General features: G+C 33.4%; 2 protein-coding genes across 2 annotated transcripts; both read right to left on the bottom strand.

The window, feature by feature from the left end:
• LOC129317372 (uncharacterized) lies at nucleotides 1–4,556 on the bottom strand. The gene is made up of 4 exons (XM_054961706.1): nucleotides 4,545–4,556; nucleotides 4,040–4,126; nucleotides 3,820–3,886; nucleotides 1–869 (listed from the first exon to the last, which is right to left on the bottom strand). Exons 1-4 carry the CDS (start codon nucleotides 4,554–4,556, stop codon nucleotides 1–3), a joined length of 1,035 nt encoding a protein of 344 aa, XP_054817681.1.
• An 11,490-nt stretch (nucleotides 4,557–16,046) lies between these two features.
• LOC129317679 (UPF0481 protein At3g47200-like) lies at nucleotides 16,047–17,846 on the bottom strand. Its single transcript, XM_054962029.1, has 2 exons — nucleotides 17,313–17,846; nucleotides 16,047–16,921 (listed from the first exon to the last, which is right to left on the bottom strand). Exons 1-2 carry the CDS (start codon nucleotides 17,829–17,831, stop codon nucleotides 16,112–16,114), a joined length of 1,329 nt encoding a protein of 442 aa, XP_054818004.1. The 5' UTR covers nucleotides 17,832–17,846; the 3' UTR covers nucleotides 16,047–16,111.

The raw sequence follows: 17,846 nt of genomic DNA, 5'->3' as shown, positions 1-17,846 counted from the left end.
CTACACCCATATGCTAAAAATTAAATCCTCGAATAATGTCACAAAACAAATTGACTCATCATAAACTTTGCCCCACTTGAAAATCCCAAGTTCCAAATAAATGTATGGACCAGGATACTCAAAGGCTTCTAATGGAAGTCCAAGGAATCTTGATGAGCCACTCGCAAGGTGGTGTATTGTCATACTTTCTGGAGTATAATATTCACTATTTATCATTAAGTGAATGGCTCCCTTCTGGATTAAAGGAGGGTCACATATGTTGTGGTATCCACAAAACGTTCTATCAAAGAAGCCTCCTCCTCTTGATTTCCAAACACCTTCTTTTGGCATAAAAGTTTTGCACTTATAACTTGAATCGGTATACTCAACAAGAATGATCTTGTATTCCTCTTCATCATCATCACATTCTAATAAGAATTTCACCTCATCAGAACCAGTATCTTCTATCAAGTTGGTTGGGAAGGGAATGTCCAAGCATGATTTTGTAATAGGATTACAGACATATAGTTGTTTTTCTTTTGTTGTTAGTCTTTGACAGAGAAGCAAACCATTACTAGAGGCTAGAATTTTCAAACACGTTTGAGAAAGAAACCGAAGGAAATCTTTCGGAGCGCCAGAAAGTTTCTCCTCTCCAGGCAATGCATATGGTTCAGTTTTGAATGATTCCAAAAAATAATGCTCATATGGCTGAATAAAGAGGCAAGAATCATTCATAGTCATGGAATGTTGAGATTGCTTCAAGGCAAAGTATGTTTCTTGTGTCAACTTATAGATGGACTTGGAACAAGACTTGAATCTGCATATTGATTTTGCTGGGAGCCAGGAAAATATTTCATAGATCATATCTTCTGATAATTTCATTCTTTGAGCTGTAAGCAATAATGCAAACAGAGTATTATGCTATTAGAGATAAATATATAATCACATAAATTATCCTACTAATTCCATTTGCATAGAACAAAATGTTAATTATTGGGAAGTGCATAAAAGATAAGTTGAAGGAAAAGAAAAAGATTAAACAATTAGAAATTATAGAAGAGCAAGAGAAAATGGTAAATGATGGCACATGAAATTTAACATGAAAAAACCTCTAGTGACCAAAATTTTACTGGCAATGAAGAAGAAATTTTACTATATGAAATCTACAAACAAAGAAACCCGATAAACGATTGCTCCGTATTCCGAATTAATACAAAATTGTTGAATAGCAGTATCGCAAGTTTGTTTTATAAAACTCAAATGCATTCATAGGGAGATTACACACACACACACACACACACGAACGATCAAACCAACTAAATTAAATAACATTCCTTCATTCTTTGTGATCATACACTAAATAAAGATGAAACTGGAACATGAACAAAATACACAACTTACTTGAGAGTATAGAATACGCCTTTCTTCTAAATCCTGAAAAAGTAATTAACCCCGAAATCAACAAACGAGGAATGGTTTTATAATTTTATTTTATTTTCTGAGAAGACGAGAGTTCTAAAAGAAGTCGGCGCTAATGCTGATGCGAATCTTTCTAATGAGAAAGAGTCACATAAATTTGTAGCCCTACTTGTAACCCAAAAATAGAAAGAATGACAAGAAAGAATCTTGTGAGAGCGTTGTTGTCAAATTAAGACTTTTAGTACTAAAATATGAGAAAAGTAATACTGAAATTTAAAAACATCAGCATTAAAAAATTCTAATTTGATATTAATGTTCTTATGGGGTCTTACTTATCATTCTCCCAAATAAATAAATTGATAAGGGAAGAGAGAATGTCATAAAATACGGAAGATGAAGATATTATAAAATGTTTAAATAATGATATAATAAATTATTTTTATAAATACATATCATATAATCTAAAAATAACTAAATAATAATAATTTATTATTATTGTAACTAAACATAAAATAATATTGGCATTATGTAAAATATTTACAAAACAATTTTTTTATGAAATCTCTAAACTAAGAGTAACTTATTTTTTTTTTATCCGAAACTAATGGGCTCTTCATTTCATGTAAGGAGTCTCATTTTTCATTTCAATTCTATTCATCTATATATGAATATTAAAGGGTTTACTTGTTTTCTCAAAAAATATATATTAATTGAAATTCTACCCATTATTAATTAATGAAGAATAAATTCAAATTTTAAAGCATACATCAGATAATAATAAAATTTAATGTGTAGCATATATCGAATATTGAAGCCGCATACACTATTTTCCATTTCTACTGGCATTCCCCAAAACTCTGCTAAAGGATATGATAAACAAATAATAATCTGAAAGAAGAGTTAAATTAGAGTCTTACCGGATCTAGGTATTTGCAAGGTCTACTTGATGCTCTGCTTGACTGTCTACTCACTATTCATGCTGTACTTGACTATCTATGGTGAGATAGAAATACTAGAGTCCTTATTTTTAGTACACAACAGAAACAGATGGAGAGAAGAACAAATAGTGAAAAGAGATCAAACATTCGTATTGGGATAAGTTTTTTCTTCAACCACTCACTACTATATATTGATAGCGTGTGAGACTACCACAAAACAGGAAATATCAATCTTCCTAATTCACGCCTCATAATAGAGGGGATGATTGTGATGAAATATTCTATGTTAAATGCAGAGGTAAACTTCTTGATTTGGATTTAATTAGAAATTAATTCTCAATCAATTCTCTAATTTTGGTCAAACCTCATTAAACCAATGTATATCAAATATCTGCTCGTTAATTTTACATAATGACCCGAATTCCATTAAGGACAGATTAGTAATTCCAACACCCACTAATCACCAATGACCAAGCACACAAAAAATAAAACAATCAACAAGTACTCGATTCATTTTATCATAGAAACCACATCCAACTACATCCATGTCCGAAAAAGAAGCCATTTGAAATTCATCATATAATATTTCTCTACAAGAGAGAATGAAGCTCATTGGACAAGAGACCGATGGTAAAGAGTTCTAGTTCTCCACATTTCACCATCTTCTTCGCAGCATTCTCTTCCATTCTTCACTTGGCTGCAGAAACAAATAATAATAGTGGTAGTAATAATAAGGATAATATACCTTTGGAGTTGCAATGATGTTGGTTGTTGCAGATCATAAAATGGATTTCTATGATTTGTCATTATTGTTGTTTTATTCTTGACTTGTCCTTCCCGTCCTGTTTTAATGAAGATCGTAGGATTTAATTCTCAAATGAGATCTTTGAACTCATCTTTTCTTAATATGGAGGGTGGTTAACTCATTAAATCTGTTTTAAAATTAAAAAAAATCTAACTTTGCTTCTATTGAAGAGAGAGAAAGAAAAAGCCATATGAAACATGGAATTGTAATTAAATTCTCCTTTTAGTAATTTGCTAGGGGTAAAATTGAAAAATATTAATTAATTAATAACCTTCTGTTTGATTTATATTAAGAATCAAGAAATTTTTCTAGAAGACACCTTATAACAAGGATTGGAGGGAACCCAATTCCTATTATAAGTCACTTAAACTAATTCACAGGAACAGAAAAATTAATTATATCGTTAAAATTGCCTGAAAATTGCTTTGATTTTTATAAATACCATAAATTAAAAAAAACATGCTCCTATCATCTTATTGGAAATTGAGAAGAAGGGCATATTTGGAAAAAAAATTAATGTTACATAAACTCTTGAAAATTGATTTATATTAAGATCACACAATTTTTTTAAGCAACAAATATATAATTAAGATCGAAGGAAGTATATACTGATAATTATCAAACAAAAATGAAAACACGTAGGAACTCACAAAAGATGATCGTATGGAAAATTCTTACCGTTTTTGCTGCCGTAGTAATTATCACAAATTTCACATCGGCATGTACCTGAACATCCAGCTTTTCTCTTCATGGAGTAAACAGAAAATTGTTAACAAGAATTAATTTTGAATTACTATTGAATTTTAAAATAATTTGTATCCAAGACCCAATCATGTCATTAACTAATTTGATAAACAAATCTTAATAAAATGCACAAGATAAAAAATAAATTAATTACCTTGTGACAAGGGCAATATCCATTTGAACAATTTGACTTTACGCAATGGCACCCTCTTCCATATTTTCCTTGAACAGCAATGTCCTCCTACAAAGAGGAAAATAATGAAATCATTGAGACAATTAATCGCAAAAAAGAGAGAGTAATCAATTTAATGAATAATAATTTATCTTTTTAAGCCCATGAATTGATAAAAAAAACTTACAAATGCCAATGGATTATGACATAAAATCCAATTCTCTCTCTCCATAATAATGTTATTTTCATATTTGGATATGTTAAAACAGCCTTGGCAATTGCAATTCTGACCACATAATTCTCCAGCAGCAAAACATCCACAATAACTACAGAGACAAACAAAACAAATTTGATTTATTATTAATAATAATATTATATATATATATATATATATGTATGTATGTATGTATGTATGTATATGTATCTCACATAAAGTAATGATAATTGATACCATAATTATTAATATAGGCATACAAAGGAGACTTACAGCTTCAGACATTGGCTCTTCTTACAATTGCACTTTTTGATGCTTGATGTCTTCCGCCTATAAAGACATACAAAACTGATTAAAAGCAGCTATAATGAAATGACCAATGAAGGAAATAATAAAATTAAAGAGGAGTCAAATTAATGACTTAATCCGTAATGATGATTCCTTTTTTAAAATAAAATTTATTAATTAATGTATCCTCCAAAATACTTTTTTTTCCTCAATTAAATGCATTTAAAAAATAATATTAAATGAAATGACACATATTTTACTTGTTTTTTTTTTCCGGAAATACATAAACTTCTCTTAAGCTGAACTAGAATGTTGAGAAATCCATTGAATTTGCTTTGATTCAAGAAATAAATCCTTCAATTATCCTTAAGAGAACAGGTAAAAGAAACAAACCTCTTATTTGGGGGTGTTGACAATTGAATGAACGGGTGAGAATGGCCAAAACTTTGATGTTGATGAATTGGAAATTGATAAGTTAATGAGGAATTCGCCATCATACTTGACATTTGGATATCTTTGCTGGCATGTGTGGCTGCAGAAATGAATTGATTTTCCACATTCGCCATCTCATGATTTGCAGAAAGTGAAACCCTGCACGTTTGATTAGGTGCTTCGCATAGAGATGATGTTATACTTACACCATTTTCAATGTCCAAGTTAGATTGAACTGAATTTCGATTCATCCAACCCTGCACATGAAACAAAAATCAATGATGATCACGATGATGATGCAAATAACACCATATGAACTCAAGATATAATATTATAATTGAGGCAACAGGAGCAAATATATATATAGTGATTAATTAATTACTTTGGCATCACAATCTTGATCTTCTTGAAAATTCTCCTGCAATATAAAACAAATTCCCCCAAAGTTGCTATCAGCAATATAATCATCAATACTTAGGGAAGCATTATTGTTTTCTAATTGTAAATTATCCATTCCAGTGTCTTTAGTAGCAGAATTTTCTGAAAATTCAGAATTCGAAACAATCTCTTGTGACGTGACGATAGTGTTCATCCCATCCTGCATAAAAAGAAAAATTTTAGTGCTCTCAGTAATATATTAACCTCTGATTTATATGCCAGCGGTGATATCAATATATATAGCGCGTTTTTCTCATAACATTGGGAAGTGAGAATAATAATAATAATAATAATATATTATCAATATTAAAGGGATGATATATTTTCGTTTCCCCCGAGCTGGTTCTTGAAAGTCGAACGTTTTAATTCTTTAAAGAATAAAAAATGAGCATTGTCTAATCAAATAATGAAATAAGTGGAAAAGGTTCTCAAGAATAATTGTGTGTGTGTGTGTGTAGAACTCACAATAAACTCCATCGAATATTTATTTCTTAATGAATAAATTAGATTTGATATTGATTAATTAGAAAGAGAGCTAGAGATTGTGGTAATTACCTTGGCGTGGAAATCTTGATTTTCTTGAGAAACCTCCAAAAATTCATCATGATTTGGAAAATTTCCATTGGAGAAATCTCTTTTTAAACGTTGAAAATTCATGACGAACGATGAAAGGACTCCATTCCAATGAAAAAACTTGAGTGTAACATTCAAACGGGTCCTGAAATTGAAGCAATAAAGATCGATGTTGGTATATAATAATCATTTTATTTATATTGCAAACCATAAATAAACGTACGAGAATCTAAAAATGTAAACTAAGACGTACCTTTGAAATATTGTTTTCTGGTTTTTCAGCATCCATGCTCACGCTTTATATGTATCTTCTGTGCGTAATGTTCTTGTATTATATATAAAACTATTACCAAGAACGGGAAAAAAAAAATATATCAGGCGATAACACCACTAAGTTGCTACTCGAGTTTAATAAATCACAAGAGTTTTTATTTATAGCAAGTGAAGTGGATAAAATAAAATAATATTTATTTATTTAATTATATATATATATATATATTGGCTAATGACAATGCTATTATCTGTTACAAAGATCTTGATATCTTAATTACTAATGACATTTTTTTTTGAGAAAATCATATCCAAAGACCTAAGAAGAAACTTGCAGACAAGTACCAATAACGAGTTCCATTTGAGAAAAAGTAAGTCTATGTTCTCACTTGAACAAAAAGATATGTATCTTAATTATTAATGAATAATTTTTTCAGGTTCTTAATGTGATTCTCCCTTTTTTGGGGGCCAACTAATTACTATTGACATAAATTTGTATTTCGCTTAAATTATTAATATATCAGTCTGTGTGGATATATGTGCGTGTCATTTCAATAATTTGTATTTTGATTAAATTAATATAAAAGTTATCAAAAAATTAATTATTTGATCCCTATAATTTTTTTGATACAAGTGTTCTCTATAATTTTATCTCAATTATAACTCAATCTTTAAATTTTAACTCATTTTAACTTAATCCTTATATTTCTAAGGATGCAAATTGAAGTTTTATTCCAGGATTATTTGTTGGGTTTATAAGTTAGTCCTCCCTTAATGGATAAAGTCATAGTCCAGGCCCAAGCCCACAGTGTTACGTGGGAGGCTTATTTGATTAATGAAATCAAGGCGCTGTGATTTTGGTTTTCGAATTCTGTCTACGGGTCATGGGAATATAAATCTTATGTCACGTGCAATTCCCTTACATATTAATTTAAAAATTGCATGTTAGATATTAATTCATAAATAAATAAATATATATATATACACACTATTCATAACTTATAAATATTATGGCTTGCTATAAATTTTATTTTTACATATCTAGATATTTCACATTATGTCTTCAGCACTACCACAGAAAATACCCATACTTGACGTTTATTTTTCACAATACTTGACGGTTTTTAACGGTCAAGTAAGGGTGCGACATATATTAAAAAAAAATACCTGACGGTTAAAAACCGTCAAGTATTAATCTTATACTTGACGATTCTTTGAAAAAAACTGTCAAGTATATGAAGTAAATATACACTTCCCAGAATAAATACTTGACGCTTGTTTTGAAACAAGCGTCAAGTATTTATGGCCAAAACTTGCCAGTTCTTTTGGCCATAAATATTTGACGCTTATTTCCTTATAACCGTCAAGTATTTACAAATACTTGATGCTTGTTTTGAAACAAGCATCAACTATATTGATACTTGACGGTTATTTTGAAATAACCGTCAAGTATTAATGACATAATTTTTTTAAATATGATGGCTGCTTTTAAAGCAGCCCCCTGCATAAAGATACAGATAAAGATAAAAAAATAGCCAGCCAGCAATGAAAATAATGCAATATAATGAATGTTTGTAATAGTATCTCCTATCTAATTAACATAAAAATTCCTATATATTTAACCTTAAAATCTAAACTTATTTGCAAACTAATGTTTCAAAATTAAGTGGCCTATCCTATAAAAATTGGCCCAAAAATGTGTATATAAATGTAACTAACTATTGTACCGGCCTAACTACTGTTGCAACCCACATATTGAAAACACATTGAGCCACCTCTTCAAGGACCTCTTCTACATGTGTAGTCGTATAACGAACGCAATAGACGTCCTCGAAGTATTGTAAGCAAATAGTTACAACAATTTCAAGTTAATAGGTAGCTAATTAAAATTGTTTAAAATTTATAATTGAAGTGTAATTAAATTTTATATATATACCTTGTTAGATAATGTGGTAGGGGCATAAGTGATAATGTCCTTCATGAATTTTATCAAGCAATAACCACAATCATTGCTCTGATCTGGCTGGAATGGACACTATAAAAAAACACATATCAATGAAATTGTAAAATATAATGAGACAATTTCTTGATTAAAAATTTGACTAATTAAACGAATACCTTAACAGTGACCCTTTTCTCTGAAGATTTGAATGCCCTCATCTTAGGGGACACAGTCATGTCGGTTGCAGTGCGATACAATACCACAGCTCTAAGAAGGAATTATGGAATGAATGTGAGAAATATATATGAATGAAAACTAAAATTAAAAAGAAATAACAAGTAAAAAAATTCAACTTACTCATTAAAAAGTACCACTATATCTTCCCTGTTGCTTGGCTCTCCATTAAGGGGATCGAGATATCATATTTTTAGAGCAACGGGATTAACCATAATAAGCATCCAGTGTCCCCTAACAAGAAACAGCACATGTTACCAAACAAATAAATATAAAAAAAATATTTACTCGTAACAAATATTAACAACTCACCCTTGGCAGTAAGGAGCAAGAAATAAAGTATCCTTCGCTGCTCCCCTTTCTCGAAATTGATTCGAAAGCATTCTTGCTTGATTTTCAAGGGCTTCCTTTGTAATATTATTGTGGGGAGAGACATCATGAGGATTAACCAGCTTGATCTTTGACTCAAGGCCACTAGGAACCACGAATGAGGTATAAAGGTGACTTGGGTGAAAAAATATACAAGTTAATATGCTTGCATACTCACACACATAAATAATTCAAGAAATTAACTAATAAATGTTGAAGAATTACCTCATGTAGAAAGTCATCAAACTAATGCTCACCATATCGTGCTTGAGGATTTCATTCAAAATTTCATCCCGAACGACTTCAAATGATGCTATACCAAATAGTCCATTGTCAAAATTAATGATATCCCCCATCGGCTTTTGATGAATCATCCTCGTAGCTGAAGCATAGGTCTCAAGAGAGTCACGGAATTTATTTTCTACAACAGGCATAGGCACTGCATGTTGTGAAACCGTGACTGACTCTTTAGTATGGCCCGACACCTTACCCTTCAATTTGCTTTTCCCCTTGGCTATACAATGAAAAAGTTAGACATATATATATATATATATATTAAAGATTTTAAATAATTATATAAATCATATATACCTTTTTTTTGGTGGTAAGGGGTCCTTTGTCGGCTTTGGTGTACCAACCATAACAAGGTGACTGGGCCATACAACGAAGCTCCCCAACGCATCTCCTACCGTCTGCATCTCATCAGTAGGATAAGGTAATGGATACTTAGGGTCGATTACAACAAGCAAGGAAACCCTAATGCAATTGGGCGGGAGGGGAAGGTTATGGATTGTGTCCTCGGCAATGTTATACACGCGTCCCGTTGCAACTACTTTGTGTGACGGATCGTCTGCTAAACAGTTACAGTCATTCTCTCCCTAAATAAATGAATAGCATTAGTTGTTTAGATAAAAAAATTAGTTGAGCAAATTTAAAAGAGAAAATGCATTACCTCGGGTATTTTGTCTGAAGGGACTGTGCAGCTATCTTTTCTGCTGGGGCTAACGTCACCCAAAAGCCTCCCAGGGATCTGGCCCTTCAATAGCATGTTAATTAACTTCGCTTGGGCTTCTAGCTGTTGCTTCATAACAGCTTGCTCTTCTCTCAACTCTTAGACCTCGGATGAAGAAGCCGATGTTCGCTTCTTAATCTTGCTAAAGTATTGCTTCTTTGTGACACTGAAGCCAACACCCCAAACACGACCAGGGTGGTTAAGGGTCCCCAACGCTCTAGCTAAGATATCCTCATGCTTAGGAAGCTTGCCCTATGATACTTCTTAAGAGAGGGAATCCTGTGAAAAGTAGAGCTAATTAGTATGCCTTTTAATAATCATTTATTAATTGATAGATAAGAATAACACTTACAATTTTTTTAGCAACCTCTTTCACACGAGGGTTGTCAATCACTCCATCTTTATTTGTTCGTGCCAATGCCCAGAGTCTTTGGCGGGATATGGTAACATCCGATTCCTCAGCCTCAACTTCTTTCTACTCCACGCCTGCATACCCTAACCTCCCTGCTCTATAAGGGTATTCATTCTTGGCCACTCTCTTCTTATTTTGGGTGCTCAGTTCCTTTAATCAATAACAAAAATATCTTGTTAGTACACATAGATATATTCAATAAAAGGCACTAAAATTTAAATTTTAGAAACATAAATACCTTAAATTCCTTCTCGCGCTGAGAGACAATAAAAGCATCCCAATCTTCTTGCTTTACTAAAGGCTGTAATAGGGGAGGAACTTGGGCTACAAATTCAGCATCAGGGTCTTTCAAATATTTTTGTGTAATAAAATGTCTAAAAGACCGTAATGCCCTCCCAGCCTTTTGAAGGACAAAATCCTTCTTGCTCTCGTCTATTTCAAATCCTGACTGTAAAATAAAATAAATATGTTAGGTGCATCAATTTAAAATATTATAATAGAATATAACTTAGTCAAATGCAACTTACAGATACAGTCTCTCAAACAATGTCCTTCATGGCTTAATCAACTTTGCGCCAAGATTTTTGCGTGATAGGTACAGTTGTCTTTGCCACAACCCCAATATAACTTATAAACTTTATAGATTGGATGGCTTGGCCTTTCTTGTTCTACTGCACTGATATTTTTTTCCCTTCTGCTCTTGTTTTTGTGACTTCTTTCATTATTGTTAGGCCTCGCTGGATATTGTAATATTCCTGTTCCAATTTTTGTTGTGACGATGGAGCATCAGTAGAAGTTGTAGCGGGATCTGATAGAGGGATTTCAGTGGACTCAGAATTTGAAGCCATTTACCTGTTAACACAACAAAATTCCAAAATTAATCAACCATGATTAATTCAAATATAATCGACTATATTAATTCAAACATGAAACAAAAATGGCATAATTAATTCAAAGGTTACATGTTCAAGTTGCTCTTTTTCGTTTCCTTGACTTGGGTTTTTTACTTCCCCCTCCTTGAAATATTTTCTTCTTATACTGAAATAATTTACCCCTCTTTGAAATCCAAATGCCTTCATTGTGATCATTTCTCATGTATAGAGCTTCATCAATAGTGTCGTTACTTTGATTTGATGTCCTTTCGAATGGGTCATCTTCAATTGCTACATTTTCATTTATTTTTTATGTAACATAAGAATAGACCACCCCTTATTAGCAGGATCAGGGACATAAAACACTTGTTTGGCTTGTTACGCTAAAATAAAAGGCTCATCCTTATACCCTTCCTTGTTTAAATTGACTTGTACAAAGCCAAATTGGTAATCAAATTTCAAGCCATTTTTTTGATTAATCCACTTGCACCCAAAGACTGGAACTCGAAAGGATATGTAATCTAAATCCTATATATGCTCAATTACACCAAAGTATGACATATTTGCATAGATAGAATTTTTATCCTTAGTGCTGGAAATATGCATGGAATGAGCTACAAGAGTTACACCACTATTTTACATTGTGCTCCTATTATCTTGCTCCCTTGTATAAAATGTGTATCCGTTGACAAGGTAAGCAGTGTAAGAAATGGCCTGTTTGCTTAGACCGTTAGCTAACCATCTCAATTTGTTAGAAACTGAATTGGAATTAACATTTAACTTTTGAAGAATGTGCTCCTTAAACCATCTTGTAAAAGTTTTGTTGTGTTCCCTAGCATACCAAATTTCTGATTTATGGAGATTGTCCCTCCTAAGTTTAGCCATATGCTTGTCTACATACTCTTCAATCTCTTCAGTATTGTGCAACACATATAAGTGGGCTTGCTCCCACTGTACACTTGACATAGTAATGACTTTGTTTCCCATGATCCCCTCTCCACTTATTCTACCCATATGTCGAGACTTTGGAAGCCCAACATAGCTAATATGACTCAAGTATTCAGTATAAAAGTCAATAGCCTCTTCACAAATATACCGTTCAATAATACAACCCTCCAGTCGACTTCAATTTTTCATATAGCCTTTCAAAATCTTCATATAGCGCTCAATAGGATACATCCATCTTAAATAAGCAGGCCTACACATTTGAACATCCCTAACTAAGTGAATAGTTAGGTGGATCATAATATCAAAGAATGCCGGTGGAAAATACATCTCAAGCTCACATAGTGTTAATACAATTCGAGCTTGCAACCTTGGCAACTTATGTGGGTTAATCACTTTACTGCAAATGGACTTGAAAAACAAATATAACTTAGTGATCGTCCCTCATACTTTAGGGGGTAAAATTGCACGTATAGCAACTGGAATGAAATCCTCCATTAAAACATGGCAATCGTGAGACTTTAAGTCCTTCAACTTCAAATCTTTCATTGATACAATATTTTTTATGTTTGAAGAGTAACCCTCAGGAACTTTAACTATATTAAGGAACTCAGAAAATGCAGTTTTCTCTTTCTTAGATAGCGTATAAACTGTCGGAGGGAGAAAGGTACGGTTCCCCTTATCTTGAGGTGCTAATTCTTCTCTTATTCCTAAAGAGACCATGTCCAACCTTGCTTTTATGCCATCTTTTATTTTTCCTGACACTTGGAGTAAAGTCCCAATAAGACTCTCACAAACATTTTTTTTAATATGCATGACATCAAGAAAATGCCGAACATCCAAGGTGGTCTAATAAGGGAGTTCAAAGAAAATAGATCTCTTCTTCCATCCGGTTGTCCCAAGGTGCCTTGCAAATGGTTTGCCAAATTCAATATCCAAATCTTTAATCTTCTCAAACAACTCATCACCAGTTAACGGCAAAGGTGTCTTACCTTCTTCTGGATTTCTATTGAATGCTTTTCTCAACCATCGATAATGATGTTCTTGGTGTAAAAACTTACGGTGGCCGAGGTAAACATTCTTCATCCCATGCTGAAGCCTCATAGAATGTGTTCCCTCTTCACAAATAGGGCATCCAAGTTGCCCTTTAATGCTATACCCTGACAGATTGCCATAAGCAGTAAAGTCATTGATTATACCAAAGAGCATAGCTCTTAAATTAAATCTTTCTTCTCTATACCCATCATATACCTCTATACCTGACTCCCACATGATCTTTAAGTCATCAATTAGAGGAGCCAAATATATGTCTATGTTATTCCCAGGTTGCTTGGGTCCCGCAATTAGCATGGACAACATCATATACTTGCGTTTCATACAAAACCATGGAGGAAGGTTATAAATCACTAAAATGACTGGCCAAGTGCTGTGGCTACTACTTTGAATCCCATGAAGATTCATCCCGTCGGTAGACAATGTAAGGCGTAGATTCCTACTATCTTCCCTAAATTCAGGGCACTCATAATCAATCTTTCTCCATTATGGAGAATCAGCAGGATGACGAAGCATGCCATCTTTTATCCTTTCATCCGCATGCCATGTTAAGTTTTTCGCAATTTCTGCACTGCTATACATGTGTCTAAATCTAGGCACGATTGGAAAATACCATAGTGCTTTCGCAGGACTTGATCCGTTCTGCTTGTAGCGTGAGGCATTACACTTCGGACACTCGGTTAACAATGCATATTCATTCCGAAATAAAAGGCAATCATTAGGGCACGAGTGTATCTTTTTATAACTCATGCCAATTGATCGCAATACTTGTTTTGCATCCTATGTTCGACAAGGAAGCTCATTTTCCTTAGGAAGTAATTCTACTTTCAAATACCCAAGCAACTCAGTAAAGCTTGCATTACTCCATCCATGTTTTGCCTTCATGTTGTACAATTTTAACACTGTTGACAACTTTGATGCACTACAACCAGCATACAATGGTGTCTCTGCATCACTTTTCAACTTTTCAAACATTTTCGGATAATCCTCGAGGTCCTCTTCAACTGCTTTGGCCATCTGTTCAAGACAATCTTCCTCAAGTGTGCATGTGTCAAAATCATCAGGAGATGATGCACAGCTTTCACTATGCTTCTAGCTGCAACCAATATCATCTCTTGTCTCTCCATGCATTGTCCAACACTTGTAACTTTGATCCATCCCATTAATCACTAGGTGTTCTTCACAAGTATCTGGACTAACCCGCTTTACAAGACCACACTTTAAACATGGGCAAACAATCCTAGTAGGATCCTCCGCATGCTTAACTGCAAGCTTAACAAATTTGCCACCGCATCCCAATATTCCTTGGATAGACGATTGACAGACATCCATTCCTTATCCATAATTCCTAGAAAGATTAAGAGGGAAATATGATTAGTGACTTTGACTACTCCTAGATAGTGGGAGAATTAGATACAAAGATCAATTAGTCAATAAGTCACTAACCACATGTTTGCACATTCCCTCTTTAATCTTATTTAAAACTAATAATTATATTTTAATGCTAGCCATTGAAATAATTTCGGCAGCATAACAACTTAAAAAAGAGAGTTTCCCGAGCCTTATCCCCTCTTCTTATTAATCTAAATGACAACAACAACAGCATCCACAACAACAAACACATAAAGTTATATTCAAGAATAATTTAAAAAAAATTAATAGTATATATAACGGCTTAAAATGAGTATTACCAAGTCCTTATGCCTTTAAAAAAATCAAGTTATCCATAATGAGACTATATATGATCCAACGACAATAATAACAACATTAATAAGAAACTCAATTTTAATTAAAATCATATTAAACCACATCAAACACTATATAAATATCAATTTAAAATATCAAAAATATTAAAAACAAGGTAATTAGGTGGTATACTATTTTCATATCCTTAATGAATCTCCTCATATCAACAAAATAATTGGATGATCCCTTAATTCAATAATTAAGTACCCAAAAACTCAAAACTTCAAACACTCACTGGGAAGAACAACAATGCAGATCAAAATAAATAACACAAAAATTATTTATTACGTATGAAAATCAAAATCAACAACCCATACATTCAAAATGAAGATTAATGATTGGGAAAGCAAGAACCTACCTCAACAAGAAGAGGGAACACTGACTGTGCAGAAAAACAGAGACGAGAGTCTGTTGCACAGTGATAAAGACCGAGAATCCAAACGAACGAGTGCCTACGAGACTTATGGAGGCCGAGAATCAAAAACCCCTCAAGAATCGAGACCGAAAATATGTTTTTTGGCAGTTAGAGTGATGAAAAATGGATTTCGATGGCTCTGGGTTTGTTTCTGAAGACGAAGGATTTGCAGAAATGGAGAGCGAAAAAGAAATCTGGAGGAAATTTAAATAACAATACTTGATGGTTATTTCATAATAACCATCAAGTATTACATATATGACGCTTGTTTTAAAACAACCATCAAGTATATGACAGACAAACTTGACGGTTATTTCAAAACAAGCATTAAGTATGTGAAAAAATTTAATTTTTTTTTCTACTATTAATTTGATGTTTGTTTATTGAAGACCGACGTGTAAATTTTAACTTTATGTGATGGTTATTTATAAAAAACGTCAAATATATATACTTGACGGTTATCTTACTTAAATATTTGACACTTGTTTCGTAAAAACTGTCAAGTATTCTCTACCTTTTTTATTTGTCATTTTTTTCAAATAAACGTCAATTGTAGGGTGTCAATTATACACCTTTCTGTAGTAGTGCAGTCCCTCTATATCTTATTTGTCTCGTCATTTCATTTGAATCACGTCAATCAAAATTTAGCATGAAATATAAACAAATTAAGAAAAACATGGACAAAACCAAATCACAGGTATATATAATATATAGGTGAGTTTGACCAATGAGAATCTAAATCCTTCAGAGATTAATACATGGCCCATCAATTCCGAACCCTTCGATATTTTTCTCTTTGTAGTATTGCACAATCACCACCACGGAATCACAACTCAAATTCAAAGATGATGACGAGGAAGTCTAGGAAAGAATGGTGGCCTAGGCGGAGGAGATGGATTGGAGTTCTCGTCATGATTGAATGGATTAATCGTATACATAGTCTGAACGACAGTCAACGCAAACAGAAATATTGCAGCAGCAAGAGACACAATCGCCCATGGATTCCTGAAGTAAGTTTCAATGAGATCAGCTCTCCACTTATTCCATGGCGTCTTGCAATATCTACACACACTCACTTGCACTATATCCAAACCTCCTTCACGAGCCACTGCGAGATCTCTAGACAATGAGTTGAAAAGCTTCGCCACAGCTTTGTCACTTCCAAGAGCATTCTGTACAATCCCTTTCTGTTTCAAAATCACTACATCAACTTCGTTATCGATGATGTTATCCATGAAGAACACGAATGAAGAAACCTCGTTGCCTGCTCCAACATGCATGCGTTCAAAAGCTATGAGGTTAAACGACGTTGTGTCGGTGAAATCGTCTACGACGATTGAAGGAATTCTGAGGATTCCGGCGGCGCCATCAAAGGAGACATCTTTGAGGCTGTGGCTTTTGCTTGGCTGGAAGACGATGCCGGATTCTTGAAGCTCTCTTGCAGAGGGAATGATGAGTTCATCATCTTCTTGTTGGAGTTTGGTTGATGCGATGATTTGTTTGGGAATGATTGTTGGGTGAGTGGGTTCGTGCTGAAGAAGGCTTTTTCTGAAGAGATCTAAGATGTGTAAGCATTTGCCGAAGCTTTTGTGGATTGGAATGTGGGCGCATAAGAACTTGAGGATTAGCTTGTTCAAGAACTCTGGGTCCTTTGTATGATGATCCATATATACAACATGCGTTGAGTCAGATAAAGGGAATAAATTCAGTAAAAAATAAGGACAGATAATAAACAAAACGGCTTCTTTATTTGAATATATAACAAATATTAATATACTGGACCATTGATTTAATTTGAGGAATATAATAATGGCTTGTTTTAAAAAGGCCATTTTGACTAAAAGCCAATTGGAGTCAACCTCGAGATGCTTGGTTATCACTTTTTTATTTCAACACTTTGATGCCTCTAAAAGGGAGTAGTAAATATTTCTTCATGGCTAATAAAACAGGAAAAATGCCATTAATTGTTGCTATGAAAATCTAAAATGACATGCATGTAATATGAAACAATTTTTTTCTTAAAATAACAAATATATATACCTGGTTATTGTTTCCATCAAATTCAAGCAATATCTCAAGAACCGCCATGGGAATCTGATTCTCAAGCATGAGCATATCACGTCTGATATAGGGCATTACATGCAATCTTCCATGGCCACTAAAAACAGGATCATTATCTGCATAATCACCACCATTATCATCACTATCTGCAAATCTTAGCACTTCAAGCGTGAAACACCCATCAAGAATCATCATCTTCAAGAAACTATGACTCTTATTCTTCCATCGATCATCATCAAATGGCTTGTAAGAGTCTTTCAGATCTTCTTCCACTTTCGCCATGCTTTCAATCAGCAACTCCAATGGCTTCCCGTTACACCTCCTCAGAAAGTGAACCAGAGCTCTATGCTTGTGCTCTTCCATGGCTACCAGATGATTCTTCATGTAATGGTATGGGCCAAACGACACCGTTTGGGGGCTGTAAGCCTTCTTGTTCAGGTCTGCAACACAGGATGGTATTGCGTAAATGCAATGCTTCGTCCATTTTTGAATCTCCATTGATGAAGATTCATG

The sequence above is a fragment of the Prosopis cineraria genome, unplaced genomic scaffold, assembly GCF_029017545.1.
Source record: "Prosopis cineraria cultivar Desert tree isolate PC_DT_omini unplaced genomic scaffold, ASM2901754v1 PC8, whole genome shotgun sequence".
Taxonomy (NCBI): domain Eukaryota; kingdom Viridiplantae; phylum Streptophyta; class Magnoliopsida; order Fabales; family Fabaceae; genus Prosopis; species Prosopis cineraria.
Note: the sequence above shows the minus strand (reverse complement) of the source record. Positions and strands in the feature narration are given on the sequence as shown.

Coding starts and splice junctions, on each gene's coding strand:
- LOC129317372 (XM_054961706.1), bottom strand. Junction 3,887..4,039: donor GATATTGCCCTTGTCACAAG/GTAATTAATTTA, acceptor TACTCCATGAAG/AGAAAAGCTGGATGTTCAGG. Junction 870..3,819: donor TTACTACGGCAGCAAAAACG/GTAAGAATTTTC, acceptor TATTGCTTACAG/CTCAAAGAATGAAATTATCA.
- LOC129317679 (XM_054962029.1), bottom strand. CDS start 17,831: ATGGAGATTCAAAAATGGACGAAGCATTGCATTTACGCAATACCATCC. Junction 16,922..17,312: donor TTGATGGAAACAATAACCAG/GTATATATATTT, acceptor CATCATACAAAG/GACCCAGAGTTCTTGAACAA.